The 13,219-nt window shown below is 38.3% G+C and overlaps 1 protein-coding gene across 2 annotated transcripts in view; it reads right to left on the minus strand.

Moving 5' to 3' along the window:
• KDM5A (lysine demethylase 5A) overlaps positions 1-13,219 on the minus strand; it is a 50,313-nt gene that overhangs the window by 15,268 nt on the left and 21,826 nt on the right. For both annotated transcript variants that reach the window (XM_058190744.1, XM_058190745.1), the window contains 9 exons: positions 12,444-12,638; positions 12,151-12,332; positions 11,843-11,967; positions 9,666-9,816; positions 8,163-8,277; positions 7,421-7,776; positions 6,210-6,348; positions 5,471-5,650; positions 4,539-4,700 (listed from right to left, as the gene is read on the minus strand). In XM_058190744.1, coding sequence (XP_058046727.1) covers positions 4,539-4,700; positions 5,471-5,650; positions 6,210-6,348; positions 7,421-7,776; positions 8,163-8,277; positions 9,666-9,816; positions 11,843-11,967; positions 12,151-12,332; positions 12,444-12,638 — 1,605 coding nt within the window. The remainder of the gene's footprint in view (positions 1-4,538; positions 4,701-5,470; positions 5,651-6,209; positions 6,349-7,420; positions 7,777-8,162; positions 8,278-9,665; positions 9,817-11,842; positions 11,968-12,150; positions 12,333-12,443; positions 12,639-13,219) is intronic.

Below are 13,219 nucleotides of genomic sequence, written 5' to 3' on the forward strand. Positions count from 1 at the left end.
ACAGTGCTTTACAGCCCTCTCTAAGCAGTTTATGGAGTCAGCCTATTCCCCCCAACAATCTGGGTCCTTAATTTACCGACCTTGGAAGGATGCAAGGCTGAGTTAACCTTGAGCCTGCTGAGGCTCAAATTTAAAAAATGACTTGTGAAAAATGATCATATGTGGAATCTAAAATCATTAACATTTTCAATAGAATACAGGTAGTACTCAACTTACAACAGTTCATTCAGTGACCATTTGAAATTATGGCACTGAAAAAAGTGACTTATGTCCATTTCTCACACTTATGACCATTGTAGCATCCCCATAGTCACATTATTTACATTTGGATGCTTGGCAACTGGTTCGTATTTATGACGGTTGCAGTGTCTTGGGGTCATGTGATCACCTTTAGGGACCTTCTGACAAGCAAAGTCAATGGGGAAGCCAAATTCACTTAACAACATGTTACTAAGTTAACCACTGCAGTGACTCACTTAACAAATGTGGCAAGAAAAGATGTAAAATGGAGCAAAACTCACTTAACAATTTTCTCACTTAGCAACATAAATTTTGGGCTCAACTGTGGTCATAAATTGAGGACTACCTGTATCATCTTTAATTACCACCTGAAACTTACTTAACATAACATAACATAACAACAGAGTTGGAAGGGACCTTGGAGGCCTTCTAGCCCAACCCCCTGCCCAGGCAGGAAACCCTACACCATCTCATCTACTTATGAAGGTTTAATCTGGCTTCCATATTTAAAAGGTTCATAAACAGAATTCTGCTGCAGAAAAAAGTCTTTTCCATCAACCTAACTTCATCCATCATGAGTCAAGAAACGTAAGGGGGCTTTCAGAGATGGTTGTACAGTACTAGCAGTTTCATACCACTTGATGTGAATGACAACTTACAAGTTGATAATCACAACCTGCCAATCTACCTGCCAGACAGATACAGACCTAAAATCAATACCTTCAGGAGAAAAAGATGCTGCTTGTCATATTGACACACAGAGAAATAACCTAGTAATTCCCTCAGAGACAGACTGCTTGAATTATTCTTTCTCAACAAAAAAAAGGAAACAGATGGAGAGAAACTGGAGAAAGAAGCAGGAGAAAATCAGGAGGGTCTCTTCGGCTTCCCAGGAGCCTCAGAATTACTGGGAGTTCCAGGAAATCCAAACGTAATTGGGAAAAAAAGGAAATATCTGGTTTGGGAAACCGCAGGATGCGTTGCATTAGGTTTAATCTTTGAATTATTGTTCGGTGATAAACTCCCCTGGTTCTATTTTCTGCATAAAATAGGGAAAGTTTTACTCGTGTAACTACTATATTTCTGTAGAATGTATTCTCCAATCTCTGTCTCTTTTTTAAAGGTTTTTTTTTCCCAAATATTTTTTAGCATTTGTAGCAGACTGCTGCCATCTTGTGATATGCCTGGGACATACCTTTTCCATTTTAGTTTGGATTGTCTCTTCTTTAATAGGGAAGCTTTGCATCTTAATATCTAAACCTACCAAGAGTTATCAGTTACAGAGCCAGGAACTTCCATTATTATATATAATACCATATATGATATGATATAAATATATATAGAGAGAGGTGGCTATGAAGACCCAGAGGGCTTCTTAGAGTGTCCACCATTTTTGCCTATGGGCTCAACCCTTCTATTATATCAGTTTTATGTAAAGTAGGACTATAAGAGCTGTTTTAGAATGCATAAGACTATGAATGATCCTCAAACCATTTGAGCCTTTAAAAAAAGGATGTGGCTTTTTGAATTAATTTCTTGAAAAATGAAGCTACATTATTTCTGGGATCTTTGCAAATTTCAGAACACTCTCCCAAACCATTTTCAAAATTTAGCCCTACATGTTAGATGTACCTTAAATAATAACCTGGCTAAGCTATTCTGCAGCATCTATAACTGCTCACACAGTGCCAGATCCCAAAGCATTTTCAGATGACACATTTGTTCACAGTGGTACTCCAGCAAGAACATGTGATAATTCCAAATCTCAGACTTCAATTGACCATCAAGGCTTTCACCTTCTCTAGACTATAGGTCAGTTAACACAGTAATATGTAACTGCTCATTGTGTCCAAACAGATTTAGGATTTCCAAAAGCTTCTTGGTATTGACTGAAAAAGATACAGAGCTCTGTGTCATCAGTATGATCATCTCTCCAGTTGAGTTTTGCCTACTAATTAAATTATGGTGCTATAAATCTTAATGTCCCCATTTTTAATCTCTTTTGCTGAGTCCTATAGGTGGGCTTTGGTGAGTTGTCAGATATTTCACAATTATGCTAGCTATAAATTTAAAGCTACAAAGAAAAATCAATTTGTGGTCAGTAGATTCTGTAATTATTCCAAAATGATCTGCACAACTGCAATGTTTATTCTGTGCTCAAGAGTAAAGGTTTAGCAGGATGTTCAGCAAAGAATGACATTTTGAAAACTGAAGAAAGTATAAAATAGGTTTTAGGGTTCAAAAATATGGTCTATTATAATATCAATAAACTATGCAGGTAGTCCTCAAGTTATGAATGTAATGGAGCCTGTCCATTCCATTCATACCTCGATGATTCGTGGGAGTGAATTTCATATCTCGAATGAGATCACTCCCTGCTTTTGGCCACGCATTAATGCATGGGCGAATGTGTGAACAAATGCACATGAGGTATCTCAGGGTGGGGAAGGCCCCGGGGGGCCTAGTGATGGAACAGGCTCCCAAGGCCTCCCCAATCCACTAACATACTTCATGCTTCCCCTTCCCTGCTGTGCTGGACTCACTTACCTTGCAAAGATCTGTCTCCTCTCTGCTGCAGTTTCTTTCCCTTTGAGTCAATGGAAGCTCCTGGACACAAAAACTGTTTGTGGTGCATGTCTCTTACTCCTCCCCTCCCCCAACTCCTTTCCATCACCACCAGGACACTTTTCACACAGATGGAGACTTGACAGAGACTGGAAGCTTCATCTGTGTAAAAATGGGATTTTTGAAAACAGAAGAATTTGGCCCATTTTGAAATGCCCCACAGGCACCTATGAGATATTTGAAAAAAGAGGAATTTGTCCCGTTTTCAAAGGCCTCATAAGCACCTATGGGGCATTTCAAAACAGAATGAATCCCTCCATTTTCAAAGGCCCCTTTCAGTCCACGTCAGGGCGAAAACAGGCACCGCAAACACTTTTCGCACTGAGAATGAAAATTTCTGGGGTCCGTGAAACTCTTTTGCAGTCTGCAAACGAGGATGGGTACCTGAACTTGCACGATAGGAGCTTCCATCAACTCTCCTCTCCCTCAAAAGCAAAGAAAATGCTGCAGAGAAGAGACAGATCTTATAAGGTAAGTGAGTCTGGCGTGGCAGGATGGAAGGGGGAAGCAATTGTGGAGACTGAGGGCAGGGGGAATAGGGCACGGGCGAACAACTGCCGTGGTACTGCAACATTCGTAATTTTGGGACTTGCTCATAAACACTAGGGGATGTCTATCTCGTAACTTCAAACGGGCGCTAAATGAATGCTCGGAACTTGGGGATTACCAATACTAGTCACATATAAATCAGTAACTAGAATGACGGCATGGATGGGCAATTCCAAATGTTATCTTGAAGGATGAGATGTTATCTCTAATATCCAATTTAAAAGTATAATACCACTGAATATTCAAAGTATGAAAATGCTAATAACTAAATAAAGTATAGGATGCTTACTTTTAATAATGGTTGCAAACCTAAGAGATGCGTTGTTAGTTGCCTCTAGGAGCTGACTACAACTTGATGACACATAAACAAAAATCAAACTTTAAAAATTTGCATGTGTAAAATGCAATTCTTAGCAGTTTCTTATCAATAAGAATTCAAAAATTATAATTGATAGTTATAAAAAATTAAGACTAATAATTATAGCATAAGCACACATGGGTCCCATTTTTTAAAAAAAAATAGAACTTATGACAAGGTAAACCCTGAAAATTCTGTCTTTTTACCAATAGAATTATCACCAAATAGTTAACTCCAATCGAACTCTAGTGAATACCTTTCAATGGCTCCATCTTCCCAACAGAGTGGGGAAAAAAATCACTCTGACATCTAATGGGGCTTCTATTACAATACATGCATTCTAATAGCTATTAGTTCATCCTGTAAAATCTGGATTCTCTGGTCTGGACCTCCAACGAGTTGACAAAATTTTACTTCAGATTCCCCAAATAATGGACCAAATCTGTTGCTTCAGAAACTTCTACATATATAATTGATATTAATTGTTTAAGTCCAGAGTTATGTTATCTGCATCAATTTACTATAAACTAACAGCAAATATATAGAAGCATCACTTCGTCATTACATAAATGAAGTAATTACATCAATGCAATTCTGCTTTAATAGATGTTTGTATTTAATAGAAAGCCTATCCTCCAAGAGGTCCATTAAATCAAGATTTAATGCCTGTTCTAGAAGTAACAGGCTTTTAGATTCACAGTAAAGTAAAATATACCGGAGCTTCCTACTGGAAAAAAAGAGTAACCAAAAGAATATAGGCCCTCACCACAGCTGCAGTATCCCTGTATTCTTCTACTCCATCTTCTAATTCACTCAAGGATTCCATGTCAAGATCTTTTTCCTTTTCCTTCTCTATCAACTCCTTTACTCTTTTCCGTCTGTTCTTACTGTTTCCATATACACCAATGTCAGTTCGTGGGCTAAGAACCTATTAATAACAACAACAAAAACAAAAAAGATCAGGCATAAAAGTGTTTTTACAAAACCTTAAAATTCTGTAAGGCAATTTTTGTTAGAACTCAGGCATAGCCACAATTCAATGGGATCTGGGTTACACTAATTTTAGAAGGATTTTTACAGACTGTTTATCAGATGAATTCAAACTGAGACGGTTTTGGTTTCAGTCAAAACAGCAAGCCTTCCTAAAAGCAATCTGCTTATACAATAATGAAATTCTATACAGGTAATTCTCAACTTACAAACCTAATTGGGACCAGAACTTCCACTGCTAAGCAAGGAAATTGACTTGCGCCTGATCTTACAATCTCTTTTTTCTGCAGTTGTTAAGCGAATCATTGCAGCTAAGTGAATCACACGGTGTAAAGCAAATCCAGCTTCTTACTTTGCCTGTGGGAAGTTGGCTGGGAAGGCCACATGACCCTGGGATGCTGCAGCCATTGTAAACACATGCCAGTTTGCCAATTGCCTGAATTTTGATCATGTAACTGTGGGGATGCTGCAAATGATTGCTCATAAGTCACTTTTTTCTCTGTTTTACGAACTTTGAACAGTTGCTAAAAGAATGGTTGTAGGATGAGGACTACCTGTATCCCTATGCAAAACTGCTGTTTTTTTTAAACTCTTAACTTACGTTTTAAGGCTACATCAATCACTTGCACACACAAAAAAGATCATCAGCAACCATTAAAATATTATAACTTGCTTCTCTGGATCCCAGTACCTGTTTTCCCAACTAACCTGTAAAAGTGTGTAGCTTGAATTCTTCTTCAGAAAAGTTCGGCCTGTGCGTTCCCTCCATGCACGGGCTGCTGCTACCTGTGAGTCAACTTGGGGCAGTGCATCAAGACGGACAGGTATGAGGCGACCTTTTGCAGACAGATTCTCAAGTTGCTCTAGATACGCATAATTACTTCCATTCTGCGTGGATTAAAAAAAAATCATTTTCATCTATGCTCTCTCATAGTAGATCAAAAGTAAATGATCACAACTTACAACGTGATTTTAATCGCTGCATTATTTTAAACCATATGTTGGTCTTCAATGTAGCTACTACCCAGACAGCCAATGATAAAATATGTTAACATGGTAAAACATCCCAATAAACACGAATGCAAGAATAGAGCAAGAGAATACAATTACTGCAGAAGAAAACTTTCTATTTTAACAAAGGGCATGGGAAATTAATGAGGGGTTTTATCCAAAATACATTTTTAAATGGAGTTGTGTGTTATTAGAGAAGTCTCTTAATTAGTAGATGGCTTTATTTTAAAAAAATTCAGATTCAGCAGTTATCCCCACTATGAGTACCTGTAATTAAATTTTAAGTTTAACTACAATCTGAGCCAGAACCCTCACTTTATGCGAAACAAGTAAATTTTGCAGCAAGAAGCAGCAAGAGAGTATCACAATGTTATTATTTCTTTATAATGGAAGGCAGTATCTGAACACTTGCTGAACTGTTTGGAATTAAACATACTTGAATGGCCTCCACTTTGGCTGTCCAATCTCGAGCACGCTGCAAGGCTTCTCTCAATGCCAGAATGTTGGGCAAGTAAGCTGGAATATTCTTTGCTTCGTTCACAATACTTTCCAGAGCGGCAATACTTTGTCGAGGTCTAAGAGCAGAGAGGAAAAAAGCCATTACAATCTTATTTCCTGGTCCAAATCAAAAATAAAAATTCAGTTATAAAACAGGATTAATACCATGCAGCGAACACCTCAGCTACATCAGGAATAATGCTAATCTCGTATATCATTTTATTTAATGACTTTGTGGCATATAATCAAAAGGAATTAAGCTAAAGCTAAAAATTTCACAAATAATTCAACTGGGCTGAAGCACTCATGGTAAGAGTCACTGGGATTATTCAGTTTTCAAAAGCTGAGGAAGGCCAAAACAGGAAGGTCAGATGTTTCTAATTTTAGGGGGAGACTGGAATAGAAGAATGTCACAACTGATAGTATTTCCAAAGATGTAAGAGTTGAGCAAATTGACTCCAGATGGAAAAACTGGTCCTGCATATATCTAGATATCAAGCAATACAGGACTTTATAGATCATGATTACAATCTGGAATTAGTTTTGGGAGCCAGGTTGTGTCCAGAGTACCAGTGTAATACGATCCAAACATTGGTGACAAATGCTACTCCTGCTAAAGAAGGCAGAGCATTTAGGATTGGTTTCATCTTATGAGTAGTCTAAAAAGCGAACGCCACATACAGCACATTGCATTGATCCAGATAAGTGGTAAAAAAAAAAAGGCATGACCCGTTAAGAAGTCATCAATATGAATTTATTTTACAGACATCTATGAGGCTGCCCTATTCTACCCTCAGAGGCACTCCATCAAGGCTGAAAATAATTTGCTCAATTGGATCAATAAGTTTAAGACAGATAAGAACTTCTCAAGCAAATATTCTATCCAATCTACAGTAACTCAAGAGTCTGGAATGAAAACATATGAACTTGATTGCAAAAGACTTTCCTAACACCATATTCAGAAAGGCTCAGCAATGTAAGCTTTTCAAAGATGCTGATTTCATTAATAAACAAAATATCCATTAGATTCCCCTCCCTTTATGGATTTTATCCAAAGAAAATTGTGGGCCATATTTTTTGGCAGGAGGCCTTTGAAATACCCTCAACTCTTGACAGACCCATAAAGACAGTGAACAAAACACCCCTCACCTTGCTTGAAGGCAGACTTTGGCTTTTTCCTCCCACCTCTCTGAAACTGTAAGCACCTCCTGCAATTCAGCCATGGCTTTCTCCACTGCATGGTGTGGTGCCAGGCCCACTCCTGAGTCTATCAGTTTCTTCATCAAATCCAAGGTGACTCTCTGAGGGTCTGAAAGGGTCACCCGCACTTCATCCAGCCAACGTGCCTGTTGCAGCTCTTGCTTCAGACGAGGTAATTCTGGAAGTTCCACATAGAGCCCGGAGCCCATGTCTAGCAGCATCTGCAGCTTGGATGAGTCTGGGACCTCATCCATCATGGCCTCTTGGGCACGCTCATGAAACTCTTCCACATCATCCAACAGGTTCTTTAAAAGGATTTAGAACAAAGCCGCCATTCAGGACAGTGATGGAGGTAGTTAACAGACATTAAAGGAATACCTGAATGTTAAGCTAGGCTTGTTGGAGGCGGACAAATTTTTTTTTAGCATTCTTTAAACAATTCTTGCAGCAAATAATATCAAATCAACTATTCACAGTAATGGAAATCGCTTTCTTGATGGTTTTGAAGGGACCTAGAAACAAAATATTCACTTGCTTCAAAGTACTTCAAAATCTTAAAATGTTTTACTGAAATTAAAACTAAAATGTTGTCAAGAGTTTTGAATGGACTAATTTATAAAATTTCATTTGAAGAAGTATTTCTATAGCAATTTTTATCTCTATCCAAATGCAGCCTTCTTCAGAAACTCACCTTTACTTGTCGAGCCTGAGTGATAACACACGGAAGACTGAACAACTGTTGAACAAAAGCCTTCAGTTCTTCTACAGTCAGTTTAGTCCGTGTCCTTCCACTGTCTGAACTCAGTCTATTATATAAAAGAGAATAGTGTAAATAAAATAGTAACATTTCCTGTTACTAATTTTATATTTTTTTTACTTTAAAGCTTCAATAAGATTCATAAACTTTTAAAAAAATACTAGTTTCAGAAGTATCCATCAAAATTGATGCTGAAAAGATTTAACAATTTTTAGTAGAAAAAAATTAAGAAAGCTTAATCAAAGTTGACATTCGTCTTAATGGCCAGAATGGCTTAGAGGTAATAGTTAAAGAAACGTTCTTCCCATAGAGAGACAGTCCTTGGGTTATGGCCATTTATTTATTAACTATTCAAAAGTTGTCATAGCATTGAACAAATGGTACTTTCGATGTAGCATCCCCAGCTGGCTCCTGATAACAACATCACAAGCTGGCTGCAGACATGTGATTGTGATTTCCAACATTTTCTGCCGGCTTCCAACAATCAAGGTCAATGGAGAAGCAGGCAGGAAGTTGGAAGTCGAGGTCACATGAGATCCTCACTTGACGATGGTAACTAGGGTGTCGGCAATTGATGTTGCTAAGCACCGTGGTCATGTGACAATTTACCTAGTGATGGAAATTCCATTCCAAATTGCCCTCATAAACTGAGGACTACTTGTATATTTGACTGGACATTTCTGTTATTGTTAGAAGCTCTTCTCTGGATGGACCATTCAGTGAAGTTAGACAAGTGTCATGAAAGAAAAGATTTCTTAATTGAAAAACTCTTATTACAGATTTTCATCTTGATTAATGCCTTTGTCGAATAGGCTGTGTTATTCCTCTCTCACACAAATGTTTATAATTTAATACTTTAGTTTTGTTATTAATTCTCTATTGCAGTACAACATTAATACTAAATATATGAGAAGAGATAAAAATGTACAGAAAGATTAATCAGTTTTAGCTTAAATCAGCACCATGTTCGCATATTGAAGGTATTTCAAGTCAAGGCATCATGTAGGAGAAGTCGCTTGAAGTTCTGATGGTGAGATATTAGGTTTCCCTAAATAATCTTGACAAGGGGCAGATTCAATAATAGGAAATCCACCTTCCCTTTAGTTGCATGTTAAAAACTGGCTAAAAATAATTAATACTGCAACTCCCAAATACCAATACTGCAATAAATTTCTTAATTAAATACATTTGTATTTTAAATAGGCACACATTAAAACATTGCACAAGTTCTTCAATTTGCTCACTCTTATTTTTTTTTTCAGAGCACAACTCAGACAATTGTAAATAGCTCTTCAATTTTTTTTAAACTTCTGGCAATGTATCAGCTGATGTGTTCCACTTGAAAAGAGTCCATTTGGCAAAGTGCAATTTATTATTTTATGAAAGGGCCGTGAACATTTCACGTGGCTGGTCTTAAAATTACGTGCCTGCTCATACCTGTGCTTTTGTTTTTTGCTCAAAAGCAGCTGGGCTACTGAAGCACAAGTCTCTGCCTCCTTCACGGCATCCCTAAGCTTACGGAAGAGGTCATTCTCTGGATATTTCCTGTCTTCAGCATCTTCTAACATTACTTTAAGCTCAATCACATCTGAAAAAAAATTGGCTGTAAAGTCATTTGCTCTAATACAGATTTTATAGAATGCCCTAAAGACAAGTGCTATTTTAAAAAAAAAAACATATATTACGGTAATCTCCCTCAAAGAACCAAACATTAATATGGGGGGGGGGCGCTATGTATCTCCTTCTTTACTGATTCTAGAGTACTGTATAGAGGTTTTCTGATTAAGACTTTTTTTGAGATTTTAATATCTGTGCATATGGCTTTGCTTAACGTAAATTTGAACTACATTGGACTGTTGGACACCACTTAGCCTAACATTCTTGAAATTCATGTATGATTATAAGTTTGAAATAAACCTTTTATTTCATCAATATTTAAGACTTAAAAGGATCGTATGCATGCTAAATTTATTTAATTTTTCATCTTTCCCATCTTCCAAGGAACTCAGGATAGCATTTATCAATGTAATTTTAATAATGTTAAATTTAGCTTTCTTAAACATTGTGTATAATAAAAATACACACAGACCATATATTATATTTTTATTATATATCAAAGGTAAAGATTTCCCCTGTACAATCGTGTCTCACTCGGGGGAGGGGGAGTTGCTCATCTCCATTTCTTAGTTGAAGGAGCCGGCATTGTCTGAAGACATTTCTGTGGTCATGTGGCCAGGGTGACTATATGCAGAGGGGCACAGAATGCTGTTATTATATATTATTATCTATTAAATGAAAACTGTTATACAGGTAGTCCTCAGTCGGTGAACACTTGTTCAATGACAGCTTAAAGTTGTAACAGCACTGAACAAGGATACTTATTCCTCATAGTAGTAGCTTTTACAGTCTCCCCATGGTCATGCAATCATAATTCAGGCACTTGGCAACCAGCTTGGAATTACAAAGTGAACTGGTGGTTCACTTTCATGTTTCTTTGCCTTCCAAATTTGGGTTTGGAACAGTGGAATCCTTATGCCAAAACATTTCAATCTACCATCCAAAACTTTCCTGAATAAGTCCCATGGTCATGTGATCGCTATTTGCTAGCTTCACTACCAGCTACCAACAAGCAGCCAGTAGGCAGTTTGCAACTGGTGATCAGGCAGAATTCACCTAATGAGAGCAAGTTGAATTCCCACAACTGTTACTATAAGTCAGTGGGCTCACGGGATGTTCTGCTTTACAACTGCATCAACTTAAGTGTTGGAGCTGCTGGTCTCACTTGCCACTGTTAAGTGAGGATTACTTGCATTTTATTATGTATGTTGTAATCTGTCTAGATTTCAGATGGATGAGGTGATAAAATTTCACAGATTTCTACTGTACATGACTGGTTTTTTTCCATGCCTCCGTATTTTATATACTCATCTGCATGCTTCTTTATGGTTGGGTTAGAACAGGGGTGTCAAACTCGATTTCATTGAGGGCCGCATCAGAGTTGTGTTTGACCTTGGGGGTGGCCAGAGGGGCGTGGCCAGCTCAATGTCACTCATCTTGGGGGCACCTGTGGTGGCCAAGTGCTAAGGCAGGACTTTGCTCAGACCCTCCCTCCCTCCCTCCCTCTCCCAATGGAAAATAGGAAACATTTCTTCTTTTGTTTTGCTTTTAGTTTGTTTTGCTAGCCCTCTGCCAGTGAAAATGGGGCCCAGGAGGGCTGTGCATGGCCCTCCTAAGCTTCATTTTCGCTGGCAGAGGCACAGCGGGCCGATCCTTTGCTGTTTCCAGATCTGGCCCATGGGCCAGATCTAAGCATCCCACGGGCCGGATCCGGGCCACGGGCCTTGAGTTTGACACCCCTGGTTAGAACAAACTGACTGAGCACTGAACAGCTATTCAATACAGAATACAAGTGTTTCTGCTCCTTAAGTAACATTCTAGATATTATATCACATGAACACTGAGGAAATAATTTTCTTAAATAATTGGTTCAACTTCCATGTTTCACCTTCCAAATTTGGGGGTTGGAAACGCGATATCGTTAAGCTGCAACATTTTAATTTACTATCCAGGATTTCCCTGAACAAGTTTTTCCAGGAAACAAAACTGCATCTCACCTTTTTTGTGGTTGAGATTGGCAGAAAGCGCATCTGTCACCCTGCTGACCCAAGTATCGTACGATTGTGCTCTGACTTTCACTCCGTATAGCAAAGAAGGGAAGTCTTCCAGTGGATATCGGTATCTAGAAGGAAACAAGAGCTTTCAAACAACTTGCAATGCTCAGTCAGGAAGAAGTGGGACAGATGTGTTACCGTTCTGAAGTTGGTCACAATCAAACAAAAAAAGGATTCTTTGATTTTAATAGAAAAGTGTGTCCTATTTTAAAGACAGGGAGTGTTTTAAGAGCAACACAGGGAAATCATACCTTAGACACTTCTTCTGCATAGGGCACGAACACAAATCATTTGGATGATACAAGCAAACAAGTCGCTCGGGATTACAGGAACATGTAAGGGCAGACAAGAAACAGGTGGTCCTGCAGGCTGCGCACTGCCGCTCATCATCTGGTACCAGCTCGAACACTTCCTCTTCTGACATCAGCACTCCCTGTAGTAACAATAGGCAAGATCTGATAAAGATCTTAAACCAAGAATTGCGAATCTTCCCTAACATCTTCTTTGCTCAGCCCCAACCCCTTCAGAATCCCCCTAAACTCACCATCTGCATAACACACTCCCTTAAGCGCGCCTCCTCTTCTGTCATGAGAGTCATTTCCTTGCAGACCATGGCAGCCAGCCCAACATCCAAACACTCGGGATCTGCGGCCATCTTGAAGATTAGTTCCTCGTGAGAGAACACACAATGACGTCTCAGGCGTCGATAATGGTTTACGCACTGCCGTCCAATTGGAAGCTAGAAAAGCAAGGAACACAAGAGCTTTTGATTTAGAACCATGTTCCAGTTAGATTGCCGACCTATTTTTCTTCCTGGCCTGAGAAACAGGAAATTAAAAAGACAAACAGAAAAACAGATAAAATGGTACTAACTAAAGAAGTGGGACATTACGTCAGGCACCGTGCAGTGCAATATCCAAGGATAATGTTTCTAGAGGTCATGCCGACTAAAACCCTTAAATGAAATGAAAAATAATGACAAGGAAAATGGTTGAGGGATTGGGTGCAGGAAATGGATTTCAAGAGTAATTTCATCTTAACAAGTCTGAAATTGCCAATCTCCAATCAACCTTTCCTGACTGTAGCTATATTCTTTCTTTATCAGTTCAGCAAAAAAAGCTACACTGCAGTAAGCAAGAATAAATGCAACAAGACCCCAGCTCTTTATATTATCCTAAGGAACCTAATCCAAAATTAATGGATTATAGTAATTTCAAAATTAAGTACACAATTATTTAAATATTTTAAATATTAAAATAAATAAAAAAATTGAAATAAAAAAATAAAAATTTTTAAAGTGGCTCCTACCTACATCTTGGC

The sequence above is a fragment of the Ahaetulla prasina genome, chromosome 7 (assembly GCF_028640845.1).
Source record: "Ahaetulla prasina isolate Xishuangbanna chromosome 7, ASM2864084v1, whole genome shotgun sequence".
NCBI lineage: Eukaryota > Metazoa > Chordata > Lepidosauria > Squamata > Colubridae > Ahaetulla > Ahaetulla prasina.